General features: G+C 32.3%; 2 protein-coding genes and 1 non-coding gene across 3 annotated transcripts; all 3 read right to left on the bottom strand.

Moving 5' to 3' along the window:
* Positions 1 to 978: 978 nt before the first annotated feature.
* LOC106296584 lies at positions 979 to 2814 on the bottom strand. Its single transcript, XM_013732746.1, has 4 exons — positions 2664 to 2814; positions 2286 to 2463; positions 2142 to 2208; positions 979 to 1632 (listed from the first exon to the last, which is right to left on the bottom strand). The coding sequence occupies exons 2-4, from the start codon at positions 2417 to 2419 to the stop codon at positions 1336 to 1338; spliced, it is 498 nt and encodes a 165-aa protein (XP_013588200.1). The 5' UTR covers positions 2420 to 2463; positions 2664 to 2814; the 3' UTR covers positions 979 to 1335.
* Positions 2815 to 5150: 2336 nt separating this feature from the next.
* On the bottom strand, positions 5151 to 7632 carry LOC106299466 (gamma-glutamyltranspeptidase 1-like). Its single transcript, XM_013735557.1, has 6 exons — positions 7269 to 7632; positions 6353 to 6871; positions 6034 to 6269; positions 5672 to 5942; positions 5441 to 5578; positions 5151 to 5366 (listed from the first exon to the last, which is right to left on the bottom strand). The coding sequence occupies exons 1-6, from the start codon at positions 7590 to 7592 to the stop codon at positions 5151 to 5153; spliced, it is 1704 nt and encodes a 567-aa protein (XP_013591011.1). The 5' UTR covers positions 7593 to 7632.
* A 1318-nt stretch (positions 7633 to 8950) lies between these two features.
* TRNAW-CCA lies at positions 8951 to 9022 on the bottom strand. The gene has a single exon. It is a non-coding gene; the product is annotated as a tRNA-Trp (tRNA).
* Between the last annotated feature and the right edge of the window lie 7504 nt (positions 9023 to 16526).

Genomic DNA, 16526 nt, shown 5'->3' with positions numbered 1-16526 from the left:
GCCATCTACCAGTCCACCCGTTTACTCTGTGCATCAAGTTATCCTTAAGAAATGCAAAAAGTTTACATTTAGATCCACTGATATCCTCTGGAATTCCCAAGTACTTCCCCATCCCCCCATCATTATGAATTCTAAGTACAATTTTGATCTCTTGCCTAGTAACTGCATTAATCCTTTTACCAAAGAGTAACGAGGATTTGTCGAAATTAATACATTGTCCAGATGCTTTGCCATATATTTTCTTTTTAAAAGACCCTTTATGTTAACACGAATATATTCGCACACTTTAACATACGTTTGGATCTTGATTTTAACATAAGTTTGTCAACCTTAGAAGTTTTCTTTTTAGATATATATTTTTTTTAAATAGTATTTTTCTATTGAGCAACTTCAACCTTAGAAGTTAGCCCTTAATAAGAAGACTCCTCTTTCTAAGAAAACCGTTAAAAAGTAATGATAATTTACTGTTTTTACTTTCTTTTTATTAACTGTTTTTACTTTTAAAAAAGATAGAGATATTTTGAACTTAACCTAGCACCTTAGAACATCTCCAACCCCACTGCAAAAAAAATTGCAAAATGGAGTGGAAAATACAGTCATGAACAAACAAAAAAGACATTATTCTATATATGCAGTAATGCCTTTTTTGTTTGTTCATGACTGTATTTTTCACTCCATTTTGCAGTTTTTTTTACAGTGGGGTTGGAGATACTCTTAGACCATGATTAACCTCAGTTAACTGGGATTCTTAATTTTGGTTAAGAGACGGTTCTTAATTTTTCTTAGATTTTAACTAAGAAAAGTTAAGAACCGTCTCTTAAATAAAAAATATAAGAACTGTCTTTTAGCCGGAAAAAAAAAGTGTCAGATTATGAGTTAATATTATTTGATTTCAAAGTGAAACATTGTATCATTTGAATTTCTTTCCTTTTGTACAAATTCTTTTTCTCATATCCTAAACAGACTCAAAACCAAAAGAAAAACTGAAGAAGACTTCTTTCATGTCTCCATCTCTCTTTTTACAGAATAACCTGACCTTTCCAAATATCAATATTGATCCAAAACCTAATAATCTGTTTGTTCTCTCCTCAACAACTGATTTTCTGCCTTAATACTCTTTTTACAAAATGACCATTACTACAAACTTAGCCAAGAAAATTTCTCCTATTTACACACTCTTTAGAAAAACTCCAAAGGGATCTATCTCTCTCTCAACTTCCCTCAAAGATTTCCACAAATTCTCCATATACTTAACTCATTATGTACGACGCACTAATTGGTTTTTGTGAGCTAATTCAACAGAGTATGTGGTTGGTGGTTTCCGACGTTGGGTTCTCATGCCAAGGCAGGGATGCTGCAGTTTCTACTGTCCCTGTCGAGGCAATCGAACCCTTCAATCCTAACCGCTGGGCTGCTACCAAAACTGCCTCTAACACATCCTCCTTTCCTACCTGAGGAGGACTGAGGTTGGCCTAGCGGAGTCGAGATCGATGAAGAGACCAGTGAGAGTTCATCTCTGAAACGAGCATCCTGGGTTAAAGGGTTAGCGACTCTGCTCGGCGGCGACCCACATAAAAACGGGGACGGCGAGTCTAATACCTGAGCCTGAACTTGTTCCGTACCATAACCATCCTGTGATCACCACCACAACATCATTAGTTATTGATTCGTATATATTTAATAAAATACAAAATTGTTTTACAGATATGATAACGCGTGAGTGAGTGATTGATTCACAAAATCATGTGGCTACATGGTTTCAAGAAGAGACATATTTTTTAAAAAAAAGTCAGAAACTGGCCCACTAATGTGCTGTAAGGATTTAACACGAGACGTCTTATTAATTTTAAATTTTTCTGGTTTTTTTTTAATAAAGGTTTCGACAAGTCTCAAAGACAAGAAAGTTCACATGTTTTTTAATAATCACGATTATACGCTCGATTTTGTATTATTTATTGTGTCCACTTTAAAATATGAACATAAAAATAATACGGAGAAACCGACTTTCTACTGATTTGTTTGGTTTGTTGATTGAGAGATCTACCAAGACGTAACCAATTTTGATAAACCAAATTTCACCAACCAATAACACAACTAAATAAATAATTATGAAGAGGCAATTAAGATAAATTATATGATACCTTTGTGAGTATGATATCTAAGATATCAGTCTCTGCCTCGGATTCACACACCTCCACTTGTTGATGACTGCAAACAAACAATATAAAGAATCAAAACTAACTCACAAAAACGAATCATCAAGATGAGAAAGAAATGTTTCAAACCTGAAGTAACAACGGAGAGAACGAGCGGGATGGTGGTAGAGGGAAGGGTTACGGAGAGCAATCCGACGTGGTTTTGGGCAGACAACAACACTCTGATCACCGAAAGCGTTTGGCTGGACCGCCCAGTGGTTCATCGTTCCTTTCTTTCTTTCCAACAAACCAAAAAAACTAATAAAACCTGTTCACAGAAATTCAAATTAGTTTATGAATCTGAGACAAAACAAAACGAAGGAGAAATCAAATTGGAGTTCCAAGAACAGATCCGTCAATTTTCATAGAACAAAACAGGATCTACAAATCAAATCGTCGATCTATATATAAAAATAGTAAAATCTATGCAAGAGTGAAGCAGAGCGAGAGAGAGAGGGAGAAGGATACCTTAAGGTTAACTGTACAGCTTCTATTGCAAGCTAGAGCTATGGCGATAAGAAGATTAAAAGAAGAAGAAGATGGGAGTAGCGAAAGGATGATGAAAGGCGTGTGGGTAGTGTTGTTAGACGAGAGAAAAGAGACGGGGCATGGAGATGTCCCTTGTTCTTTTTATAGGGCCATGCAACCCTTATGATATCCATTTCAAACAATTAATATTATTTTTATTTTCCTCCATCCATATCCTTTTTTATTATCTGAGGAACATTATATATAAATAACCTTTACTTTATATGTTTATTACATGTGTGCAATTTCCTACATGTCAGCACCAAAAACTCTCTCACCTCATATATTCAAAAACTCTTTTTTAACTAGACTAATTACAAAATTTGTCATTGCTCATTACATTAAAAAGAGGGTATATACTATAAGCTTATTGCCTCACAAAAAAAATTAAGCTGCGCCCTCCTTGCTACGCTTCAATTAAAAACACTTGCATCTTTAAATATGTAGAGATTTATTGCCATAACCTGAGACTCTTCCTAATGATCGATTTCAATATGGCAATTCGTTATATAGCCTGACTTAAGCCAACTTGCTACGCATCTTTATATAGCAATTCGTTATATAGCATGACTTAAATATTAATGCATTTCTATACAGTTAGACTACATAAAATCCATTGTGTACGTATGTATCTACATATCTACTTATATATATGTTGTTGCAACTCTTCTCCGTAATAGATAAATATACCAATCACAATCGCAATGTTCAAGAATTATTACATAATCGCAAAATCTTATAGATATATACGTACACTTTTTTTGGTATAGTTATGGTATCTACGTACATTGACTAGCCGTATATAGATTTAGTGGCATTGATTTGGTTAATTTAAATTAAAGACCACGTCAAATTTAGAATGGAATGTGATTGTCACTGATTGATTTTTACATTTAATTTGATTGACCAGCACCACATTAGTTTCCTATAATACAACAATCAAATAGTGTACGATAAGGAACAAAGGAAGTAATATATTCAGATTTCGATTTGGAATACGAAATCTGATTGTAGCAATTAATGATATCGAGTATACCCTAGACCTAGGCGCCTTGCATATATAAATACTAGGCCTTATATATACATATCCTCACCATTCTCTCCTTCTCAAAACATCGATCTTTACCACTACGTTCTAGCATTCACGACCGTTATGGCATTGTTTAACCATCAATTTTTAATTTATTTTTGTTTTCTTATATTTTGTTTCTGAAGATTTTTATTATTTTATTGTTTATGTTTCATTTTATCTCTACTTCATAATTTATTTATATTAGTATTTGCTTACTCTTATTAACAGTTCCGGCTCTAACCTATGGCCACATTGGCAATTGCCATGGGTCTATGGGTCCAAATAAAATTTTGTTGTTATTTTACTAATTAAAAAGGTCCATTTTAATTTTTTAAATTATCAATTAGTTGGTGAACTTATAATAAAAAAGATCCATGATTAACAAAACCAATTTTAAATACAAAAAGACAATATATTTTTCCAAAACTTCATGGTGCTTAACTTTTTTACAACAAAACCTAATTTACAGTTAAAGCCCATTTTTTTTCTTTTAATACCACAAAATTTTGGTGTGCTTCAGTTTAAAGAAATGCAATATTTCTTTCTATGATTTCTACTTTTATAATATATATTAATTAAAAGAGATAATCTCTTTAAATCTATTCACTCCGCGCAGGGCGCGGATTATCACCTAGTGAATGAATAAAATAAGGGCAATTCTCTCAAATAACCCTTTTTAAGTTTTGTCACAAAAATATCACTTAAGAAAGAAAATGACAAAAATAGCTATTTTTATTTTGAAATTTTCAATTTTTTTTTTAATTTGAAACTCTATTCCCAAAACCCACCCCTTAGCTCTAAACACTAAGTCTAGATTAGTTAACTCTGGGTAAAAATACATTTTTACTCTTTAGTAAAACTTATTTTGGTCATTTTCTTTAATGAGGTATATTTTTGTGACAAAAACTTAAAAAAGTTATCCTAGAGAATTTCTCATAAAATAAAAAAAATGATTTAAATAGTTTTTATTAAAGAGTTTAAAAACACATATATCCCTATGATTAATTAATCTAGAATTATGATTTTTTTTGGGAGGGGTGAGTATAGGATTTGGTGATTAGAGTTTAGAGTTTATAATTTAAGATTTATCGTGTAAAAATCAAAATAATCATATTTTAAAAAATATTTATGTCAAATTTATTATTTCTTATTGTTATTTAATAAAAAATATTTCAGTATTTTTGAACTATTTAGGTCATAAAAATTATTTTTAGGGTTTTTTAGGTGACCTTTTTTTGTTTAATTTTTATGAGATTTGCCATAAAATAAAGCTCTGGATTAATATTTCTGGAAGAAAAATGTCAATAATTCATTTCGATTCAATAATACACAAGGAGAAAAAATCAAATCCGATCTCAATATCCTGAAGGGAACCCTCCTTTTCTTGGATCACTCACAGCCACAAGCTTCCCATCGGATTCTTGAACTATGAACTGAGAAATTGTCCCTCCTGCGAACGGCGTTAGGACATGTCCTTTCTTCTCCAACACATGTCTTGTCCGTTTAGGTATCTCGAAATGATCATTGTAAGCCGTCGTCCAGTTCTCATACTTAACACTGTTTGGTATCAACTGGAAATGACAATACATGAATCAAGTTTTAGTTATGGACCAAATAACAAGAAAGTTACTGTAGAAACAAAAACCTGATGGTAAATTCTTGGAGCCACGACAGAAGAAAGAGGATCCATGTTGAGTAAAAAATGATTCAAGAAAACTTCCGTTGTTCCGGCGATGATATACATTCCTCCGCTTGCACCCACTGCTGCTTTAACTTTACCGTCCTACGTAAACCAACACATAAAAAAATCTGTAGCTTAGAGTAGTACATAAGTAAGTGTACCGTGTATCACAAGTTATTCTTTTTTGCTTCAAACCTTGAGTACAATGGTGGGAGTCATGGATGACAAAGGTCGTTTCCCGGGACGGATGAAGTTAGCAGGTGCTGGTGGCGGCTTATCTGAGTCATTGAAGGACTTCAACGGGATCGAGAAATCGTCCATTTCGTTGTTCAGAACGATTCCCGTGCTAGGAGACAGCATCAGTGCCCCAAAGAAAGCATTTATTGTACTAGTCATCGAAACACAATTCCTCTCATGATCTATTATCGATAAGTGGCTTGTTCCATGATCTTTGATCTGATTCCACCTAAAAATTAAAGAAGATTAATAAATCAAAAATTAAAAAAAAAAAAAGAATCTGCATGATTTGTTATAAATTAAAAAAAAGAAAAACTAACCTGCCACCATAATATTTTGGGTCAAAGGTTTTCTTGTCGTTTATCTTCCTCTTCAAGTCTTGTGCAAACTTTGGAGACAACATATTCGAAACGACTTTACTAACGTCAACAAAATCTGGATCTCCAATGTTCATTCTAATTGCAAAAGCATGTTTCAGAGCCTCGACTAAACGATGAACACCGAGAGAGCCCGATACACCTGATGGAACCCCATATTGAGAAAGAATGTTCAAAATCTGCAACAGAAGAAACTCCGTATTAAAATTTTTAGTAAACTTGAATTTGATAAAATGTGAATTTTCCACAAAACTGAACTTACAAGGACCATTGCAGCACCACCGGATGAAGGAGGAGGCATCCCGAGTAAACGGTATCCAAGAATATCATTAGATAATGGTTCTTTGACATTAACTCTATAACTTTGTAGATCTTTCAAAGTTATTATCCCTCCTGATTTGAGGATATCTCTCACAAGGTTAACACCAACCGTGCCATTATAAAACGCTTTTGGACCATACTTTGCAATTTGCCTCAAAGTTAAAGCCAGTTTTGGGTTTCGGCAAAGTGTTCCTGGTTTCTTAAGCTCACCATTTGAAACAAATAGTTTAGAGAGACCTTTGTCTGCTAGGATATGGTCCCTGGTTGTGTTCATTTGCATATAGAGATACTTTGAAATCTTGAAACCTCTAGCTGCGAGTTTCTTTGCTGGACTAACTAACCGCTTCCACGGTAGCTTTCCATGTTGTTTCCAAGCTGTGAATAGACCAGCAACTTCCCCGGGAACTCCTACTGATAAGGCTCCTCTCTTTTTTAGATCAAGATTGCCTCCATACATATTCTACATCAAGAAAAAATACAACCAAGAAATGTCTTTGCATCAAACGTCAAACGCTATATAACTTAAATTCAAAACGCATTTTTGATCAGAGACACTAGTTCATGTTCAATATCAAGATAGAAAAACAAGATGTCTATGACACATATCAAGAAATAAAATAAAAACACTTGTTGAATAGCATAAAAACGTTACGAAGATTTAAGATCGTGCTCAAAATTCTTAATAAGAAGAAAATATATTAAAAAACGCTCGCGTTCAACAATTATAAAAGCGCACAAAAATGCTCTTACCCACATAAATGTTCAATACCAAGAGCAAAAACATATATCGTATGTGATTCAAAAATGTTAATGAAGAAATGTTTATTTCAAAACGCACATTACTAAAACAACATTACCTCAGTGGCACGGAGAGGAGCAGTTTCTCTAGAATCATAAGCTACTTCCTTGCCACCAGCCATCTTAACCACTATAAACGATCCACCGCCTATACCGCTAGACGCTGGACTCACAACGCCCAAACAAAAAGCAGCGGCAACAGAAGCATCAATAGCGTTTCCTCCTTGACGAAGAACTTTCATTCCTATTCTAGAACACCGTCCATCGTCTGTTGCGACTGCACCATGATACTTTACAATACTGTGTGGTCTTTTCTTAGCCGCAGCATTTTGCAGAAACGCGATTATGAGAATAGCGATCGTCCCTGCTCGAAAGAACCACATTGCTACCACTGATGAAGAATAAAAAAAAAGATCAAACACAGATGACACAAAAAAATTGATGATCTTAGGTTCGTTTACATAGAGAGTAATTAAAGATGAAAGGAACCTTTTTTTTATATCAAGAACCATACAACTTACGAGGTATTTATACACAAACGTTAGAACTTATTCTGAACCAGAATCAAAAGTTATCTGTATACGTAATATGCTACACTTATAACAACTTGCTATTATCCCCCTGCCACTAGTAGCTTTACATTGAATTTGAACAATGTTTGACCTTTCCAATAAATAGAAAATTAAATGAGTCAAATTACTGAAAACGTTGAATACCTTACCTTTTCTATGATATTTACCTTAAGAAAAAAGATTATTTACCTTTAGAAAAAGGTATAAACGTTGAATACCCTTTCTGAAAAAGATTATTTACCTTTAGAACATATTCGATGCACATTTCTATATTTTCTTCTCCATTGTATGCATCTATAATACAATTCATCTATTTATAGATTAAGATACATAGATATGTTGTTTTGCCTCTACTTTTAGAGATAAAATAATATTTCTCACTATATTCTCCTAAAATATTTCTCAATATTTTCTCCTAAAAATAGAGAAATTATATTATAAAAGCATATATTGGAGCAAACCCATGTCTCTAATAGAGTTTTTATATTTTAAAAGAAAATGTAAAGAGAAATATAAAAGTGGATTAAAGATGGTCTTAGAATCATTTTTAAAAAAATAATACTGAAAATGATTAATTATCCAAAAAAACTCTATACTAATTACATTTGATTCCCAAGAAGAAGAAAAACTCAACTTTCTGTTGACTAATGAATTAATCAGTCTAAAAATATATTTAGATTTGTTATTTTTTCTTTTACATAAAGGATAATGAAAAAAATATTAAAAATATATCCAGCATTACATTTTACTCTTTACAATGACTAAACATACATAAGAGACTAACACTAATACCTACAAAAACAGTTAAATCTTTAGTTACTTTCTCGTGTCCTGCTCGATCCAGTTGAGTTCATTCTTGCTCGATCGAACCAGGTAGTCTTGACCTGAAAACTTCAAGAGCTTCCAAGAAGAATCTCTTGTTAGGTACAATTCCATCTTTCTCCATCGTTTTCATCAGCATCTGCACATGCTCCTTCATATCTGCCTTAGTATACTCCTTATATGAAGCTTATACGTCACTGACAGAGGACGCTGAGATTGTCTTCGTAGATAACGTTCTCACAGATACAAAAAAATATATTTGAGGGCGTATTAAGAAAAGCCAGAAAACAGTGGGGGCTGTTTATGTAAAGAAGGAAAAAATTTAAGGATCAAATTTTCGGGAGTTTTGAACCCGACGTGAATCGAACACGCAACCTTCTGATCTGGAGTCAGACGCGCTACCATTGCGCCACGGATCCTGATGCTTAAATAACTTAATATACCGTGATTAATTCATAACTCTATAGGATCAACCATTATTAACCACCATTTTAAAACATAAACAAGCTTTAAAAATGGAAAAAATGACAAAGTGTTATGAAAAGAATCAGAATTTTATTGTATCGCAGGAATTTAAATAAGGGCGAAATTTTATACCCGTAGAAAGAAATAACACTGATATAGAGAGATAGAGTTTATTACAGAAGGAGAAGAAAAGTGTGAGATGAGAGTTACAACGAAATTCACTGTGTAAATATTGCAGCGGACCTCACATCTTTTATATTTTCAACATAAGCGGCTGACTTTTATTTTATAACACAAAGAAAATAAATGTCTTGTGACTTTTAGGGGAATACAATTTGACATTGCTTTTGCTTATAAACATCAGTACCCACTTTCTTGTAGATAATTAAGCTTGTTTTGTAACCGTCTCTTTGATCCCAAACTCTTTATGCTACAGTTTGATGAATGAATGAATGAGTGAATGATTAGACAAGCAAGTAATAAGTATAGTTTTTGTCGTCGTCTACCCCTTTTATTTATTTTTATTTTTTTGAACTGCAACCCCTTTTATTTATACGCGACTATGATGAATGAAATCTCTCTGAGATTTCACCTCTTAACTTCTGCAGTAACTTGTAGAGGACTTGGCTTACTCTGTGACAGGCGACTGAGGGAATATCTTTCATAGAAGGCTACCGTACTCCTTACACTCATGGTAAAAAGAAAAGAAATGACTAAAAAACAATGGCGTGTTGATCAAGTTTTGCAGAAAAAGAATGGATCCAATTGTGAACCAACAAAGAAATTGCCAAAACTAGGATCCTCTGTTTCATTCCCAAACGGGACCTGCAGTAACCTCTATATTTTTTTTGGTAAACGCCAAACCTCTATATTATTCAATCTTTTATTTTCTTGGGGAATTTCAGTTGATCTAAATGCACAAAAACATATGGGGAGGGGGTGTTATTATTATTATTTCTAGTTTAAGATTATCTTGTGTTACAAAAAAAAAAAAAAGTTTAAGATTATCTTAATCAAAGTTCGCTTAATTTTGTCAATTGTTACATTCTCTTGCTGCTAGGGTTTGATTTTTTTTTTGGTTTAGTTATGGTATCTACGTACATTGAATAGCCGTATATAGATTTAGTGGCATTGATTTGGTTAATTTAAATTAAAGACCACGTCAAATTTAGAATGGAATGTGATTGTCACTGATTGATTTTTACATTTAATTTGATTGACCAGCACCACATTAGTTTCCTATAATACAACAATCAAATAGTGTACGATAAGGAACAAAGGAAGTAATATATTCAGATTTCGATTTGGAATACGAAATCTGATTGTAGCAATTAATGATATCGAGTATACCCTAGACCTAGGCGCCTTGCATATATAAATACTAGGCCTTATATATACATATCCTCACCATTCTCTCCTTCTCAAAACATCGATCTTTACCACTACGTTCTAGCATTCACGACCGTTATGGCATTGTTTAACCATCAATTTTTAATTTATTTTTGTTTTCTTATATTTTGTTTCTGAAAAGTTTTATTATTTTATTGTTTATGTTTCATTTTATCTCAACTTCATAATTTATTTATATTAGTATTTGCTTACTCTTATTAACAGTTCCGGCTCTAACCTATGGCCACATTGGCAATTGCCATGGATCTATGGGTCCAAACAAAATTTTGGTGTTATTTTACTAATTAGAAAGGTCCATTTTATTTTTTTTAAATTATCAATTAGTTGGTGAATTTATAATACAAAAGATCCATGATTAACAAAATCAATTTTAAATACAAAAAGACAATGTTTTTTTTCTAAACTTCACCGTTCTTAATTTTTTTACAACAAAACCTAATTTACACTTAAAGCCCATTTTTTTTCTTTTAATACCACAAATTTTTTTGTGTGCTTCAGTTTAAAGAAATGCAATATTTATTTCTATGATTTCTACCTTTATAATATATATTAATTAAAAGTGATAATCTCTTTAAATCTACTCATTCCGCGCAGAGATTATCACCTAGTTATTTTTATTTCAGTACATAACAACCCAAAATATGCGATTAGGTCCCTCTCCTAGGTCTGCTGAACATAAAAATTACATAATTTATTTATTTTAATATATTTTTTTATATAAACTTGGGATGTGCTCTTAGTTAAAATAGAAAGAATATAATTGTGTTCGGAAAATAATAATATAATTATCTGCTATATCTATAGAGATTTTAGTTCAGAGTTTGATTAAATTAGCGAGGTACGGTACGGTACGGTTTAGGAGTTTTTCATTTCCATTTGTTTTAGTTTTTGAATGGTTGCACTTTGCAGATTAAGAACTTTGAAAATAGAGGGATTCCAACTTAAAACCAATTGACAGTAAGTGAATTAGCTCAAGTTCATTATATATTATTTAAGTCTTTTTCATATTTTCGATGTGGGAACTTATGTCCAACATCCTCTCTCGAGATAGCGGTATATATAACCATTAATTTTGCAGAATCCATCATATCATCTCCGAAATAATACTTTATTTTCTAACAATCTCGGTGGAATTGAACCTTCTATAAACCATAAACAATCAGCTAATGGGATGGTCGGACCACTTTTCTGACTCGATTAATGGGTCAGGGTATGGATCCACTTTGATACCATGTTAAATTTCTTAGACTTTCAACTTAAAATCAATTGGCAGTAAGTGGATTGGTCCAGTCCTTATATATTACTTAAATTTCTTTTATATTTTCGATGTGTGTTCTTCTCTCTAACAATGTTTCAAAACGATTTCAAGATCGCGTCATTTGTTTACGAACACGAATTAACACAAAAATAAGACATATATTGCAAATTAGCTGAAAACTGAAGAACTGGCAGATTTTTGTTCACCATATAGTGTATAGGTTTCGAAATGTATAGGTTGCAAAAAGATAATTCACAACCAAGTTCAATTTAAAACTCAAAAATATTTATACTAAGATAACAACTGATTAAGAAATATTGAACAAATGAATTAGACAAAGCAAGATGGTTTAACTACGACTTATTTGAAAAAAAAAACATCATGCAAAGTAAGTATTATTTGTATAAAATAAACGGTGTGTAATAATGTTGGAATGATAACAATAACAAGTTTGTTATAAATATACTAGGAAATACTAATAATTTTTTAAATATTTTATAATAAAAATGTTACTAAATTATATTAATTGATAAAATATATTTATATTAATTTTACAATGTTTGACCTAATGAAAGTAATAAAAAGTTCTATTCTTGTAACCACACTAAAATATGTAATGTAGAATATATGGTGTGTTTTAGTGAAATTTATATAAATTGGAAACTCACTTCTCTTCTTTTTATTAAATTAAATTTTTGTTCACAAGAAAAAAGTTGTGAGTAGGAATCTAAAGTATGGCCACTTCGTCCTACATATGAAACACACTTAACATTCATAGCATAAATTATTCAATTTATATTAAATATAAACAATGTTTGATTTAAATCGGACTGAATTTTTTTTGAATCATACTAAAATCACTTAATCCAATTTTTCTAGCTAGGCGATTCGACAATCATTTTTAATAATTTTTATTGATGAAAAGATAGAAGAAATAAGAAGCATGCATATATTTGCAATGATCTTCATTAGGAGATGTATTCAATTGAGAGTTTCAGGTGATTTGTGTCAAAATGACAAATTTAATGTTATTGTAAATATTTTAAGTTGTGGAGTTTTAAAGTTTTCAAGTGACTTTAGAGTGTTTGGATGGAGTTTCTTAATTAAAAAAATTAAAACTCAAATCCTATGGTTTTAGGTGATATTCTAGAGTGGTTTAACAAAAATCATTTTATTCTCTGCAATTCCTTAAAATCATCTAAAACCTCATTAAAAATCAAATCAACTCAAATTTTAAATTGAATACACCAAAGACAAATGAAATTAAAAAATTGGTTTTCTATAGATGAGAGAAAATTTCAAAAAGAGAAATACTTGAAAACATTATTGAGATCAATATATTTCGTGTGTTTCCAAAATTAACTTTTTATAATTTTGATGTAAATGTATTTTGGCTGGCTTAAGTTAAAGAATATTTAGTCATGTGAACGACCATAAATATTATTCATTTTCTGAAACTTGAGCATAGTAAATTACAAATCAATTTTTACATTTTTTTTTTTGAAGTTTATCAATTTTTACATTGCACTAGCCTATTTAGTGTGCAATTTTTACAAATCAATTTTTACATTGCTCTAGCACAACTAAATATGTGAAAGATAAAAATATTTAACTATAGATGTAAATACCTTTTGTTTTGTTTTCTAGTTTACATCTATCTTTATGTCTAAAGTATCTATACTGGTTCTGACAAAAAGAGAGGCTAGATCTGTTTAATGGCAATAAGCTACGTGCCATTCATCGACTCCATCTAAAAAAATACGAGTCATAAACGACCGCAGTTTTTGGCAATCAATTATAACAAAATATTATTGGCATGTGAATATAATAATATTTAAAACTATAAAACTTGGGTACGAATGAACAAAAATAAATTACGAAACCATAGTTCCCACCATCTTGACACTTCCAATCAACCTTAGGTTCCACCACTACAATTGTAGCCCAAAAAAAGTACAAATTATTAATTTATAGTGCATATTTTCTCTAACATAATTATTTCAGTTTTGTTATCACTACCCACGTTAGCGGTCCCCTTGCTCCCGTGAGAAATCTCATCGGTATAAGCGATCTTGTCGATATATTATTATAATACTCTTTTTATTTCAACTTTTCTGCGTGTTCTTTACCAAAAATATCAGAGAGGTCACCGCCTGAAACGCGAAATGCCTTGCTTCGATCACACGCCAGATCGTCAAACTACCGCTTTAATATAGGCACGTGTATGGTAGGAAACGCTTGTTAGACTTATAGTTCCATGATTAAGCATTTCTGTATCGTTTGCGTGAGTGTTAATTTTAGCGTTGGCGATCCACATTTGGAGGCTTTTTTTTTTTTTTCATCTATTAATTTTATTAAAGTTTAAACCCAATTACAACAGAGCATAAAAACCCAACATACAAACATGCTAAAACCCGACATAAAGGACCAAAACGAAACAAAGTCTACAGCCCAAGCCCGTAAGCTGAGCGGTGCCACCAACAAAACACGCGTCAAGCAAAAATGCTTACCCGCCCACGTGTTGATGCCCGCCTCACGAAGACACGTGTCACCCGATCACGCCATAGGAACCCCACAAGTCAAGGTTAGCCGGAGAAGATGAAGAACGCCACTAGTTTCGCCGGAAGACGCCGTAGCAAAAACACCGTAACCGTCTTCATCACCAAGCTTTTCTACGGAGAGCTTCATCGAGAACAGTCTCGAGATCTCATCCAAAACCACCGGAAACACCCTTGACAATTTTAGACCCACACCCACACCGATCGATTTCACCCTAAGGCTCAAAACAAATCGAACCGTCGCACACACTCCGATCTACGAAATCCCCAAATCTTAAAACGCCTACAATCGATCCTTCTTTGTCGATAACAGCATGCGACACAAGACTCAGATCGAGAGGCAGAGTAACAATCAAAACACATATCCATAGATCGGTTACACCCAAAGACCAAGCCGGCGATGGCGGTGCTGAAGGAGCCACCGCCTCCCAGAAAACATAAGCCGACAAAAAAGAACTAACAAAGCTTCTTCTTTCCAGAATCAAACATCCCGTTCAACCCGATGAACGGGAAAACTAAACCAAAAAAAATTTCGGTAAACCATAAACCAAAGTTTTCTCTTTTCTCTGTGTAAGGTTCTAGAGAGGGAACAGACCAGAGATAGAAAACTTCTTTTTTACCTCGCTCCACATTTGGAGGCTACCGTTAATAACTGAATTGCATTTTTACTTTAATAACTAAATTGCATTTTTTACTTGTTCGATCGATCCGAGTGAGCGTTCTTTATCTTCTTTGATTTAATTTTTGGCGGAGACTGAAGTTTTCAAATATTCAAATTCTATTCCACAACCAACAGATCGATGTATCTATTTATACGACTTTATGAGTTCGCTGTTTTCAAGAACAATATTTCACTTTTGTTGCGCATCATGGATGCCAAAAACAATAATCACAGAATGTGAATTATAAGTTCATAGTTAACCAAATATTTAAACGACAATTTTACAGAAATATGGGCGTTTATTTAACTTTGTTGCCATAAAATTACTTTAAGGAAGGCGTTCCTAATTTTTTTTACCATTCGTAATTACGTTTGGTTACGAATATGCCATCTAGCTATTCGGCAAAATTAAACAAATTAAATTTAACAATTATTTATATTCTAAAATTATAATAAAACATAGTATTATTGCTTTATTCCTATCCCTGTATGACGCGGCAACTGTTAAGTGTACTCGTTAAGGACCAACCAACCACTTGTTATTAGAAAGATAAGCTAAATAAAGGTAAATAAAATGGTTCTCTTTTTGTAATTAATGAATGAATATTGTCAGCGTATATTGCCTTTGATTTTTTGGTCCCCTCAGTATCACACCTCCACTTGATAAGCATATCCATTTTCATAAATACTTTCAATTTGGATACCTGTAACGAGTAATGACTATACTTTTTAGTCCTTTGTTATATACTAATGCTAATTACATAGAGTACCTTTGAATATTTAAATAATAATAATCATAAAATCATATTATGTTTCTGTAGCCCAAATTAAGATTTAATATCGAGGATCAAAGTGTATTGTATTATAGATCATGAACTAGCCCATTCGTGTTCTCATTTTTTCCATTTTATGAAGCCACCACCCTTTTAGTCGTCTCAAATTAATATTTGATGTTAAAAAGCTGGGCTCTTATTGCCAATTGGTATGGGCCATTAAGTGAATTGAGCTTATCACTACTTTAGCCATTTTTGTAAAATTCAAACAGCCAGAGTTGTTGCATTGTGGAGGGTCAGAATGAAGCCACAAAATGTTCAGATATCAGAAGAAAAGGGATTGGAACTCAACCTTAATTTGGTATGAAATTAATTTCATTATGAGATCTTAAATTCTTTAGCATTATTTTATATTCATCTAGTTTTTAAGATTGTTTAAGTATTATTCTATTTTGAGAATTGATAACATTAATTTTCATTTTGTTTAACAGTAATGAAAGTTCAAGAGACCGAGTTGAAAAGGTAGTGTCATATTTGTTGGGTAAGCTTGAAGAATGCTTAAGTTATAAGTTTCCTATTTGTGTTAGGTTTATCTATAAGAGTTTAGGAAACTTATAATTAATAAGTCCTAATGAGTTTAGGAAATATAGAGATATATATATATGAGAGATCATGAGATGATCTAGTTGTGTGAGTTGAGAGCTTGAGGTTTTGAGAGAGTTTCCTCAAGAGATTAATAAGAAGAGTTCTTATATATTGTGTTACATACATTGGTGATCGTGTGACTTGGATACTAGA

This window comes from Brassica oleracea, chromosome C6 (assembly GCF_000695525.1).
Source record: "Brassica oleracea var. oleracea cultivar TO1000 chromosome C6, BOL, whole genome shotgun sequence".
Classification (NCBI taxonomy): Eukaryota; Viridiplantae; Streptophyta; class Magnoliopsida; order Brassicales; family Brassicaceae; genus Brassica; species Brassica oleracea.
Note: the sequence above shows the minus strand (reverse complement) of the source record. Positions and strands in the feature narration are given on the sequence as shown.

What these genes read in the sequence shown, in the direction of transcription:
- LOC106296584 (XM_013732746.1), bottom strand. Translation starts at nt 2,419, where the DNA reads ATGAACCACTGGGCGGTCCAGCCAAACGCTTTCGGTGATCAGAGTGTT. An exon ending in TCTCTCCGTTGTTACTTCAG is followed by an intron (nt 2,209 to 2,285) that starts GTTTGAAACATT and finishes GTTTGTTTGCAG; the next exon opens with TCATCAACAAGTGGAGGTGT. An exon ending in TAGATATCATACTCACAAAG is followed by an intron (nt 1,633 to 2,141) that starts GTATCATATAAT and finishes TGGTGATCACAG; the next exon opens with GATGGTTATGGTACGGAACA.
- LOC106299466 (XM_013735557.1), bottom strand. Translation starts at nt 7,592, where the DNA reads ATGTGGTTCTTTCGAGCAGGGACGATCGCTATTCTCATAATCGCGTTT. An exon ending in CTCCTCTCCGTGCCACTGAG is followed by an intron (nt 6,872 to 7,268) that starts GTAATGTTGTTT and finishes TTCTTGATGTAG; the next exon opens with AATATGTATGGAGGCAATCT. An exon ending in CTCCAAGAATTTACCATCAG is followed by an intron (nt 5,367 to 5,440) that starts GTTTTTGTTTCT and finishes TGTCATTTCCAG; the next exon opens with TTGATACCAAACAGTGTTAA.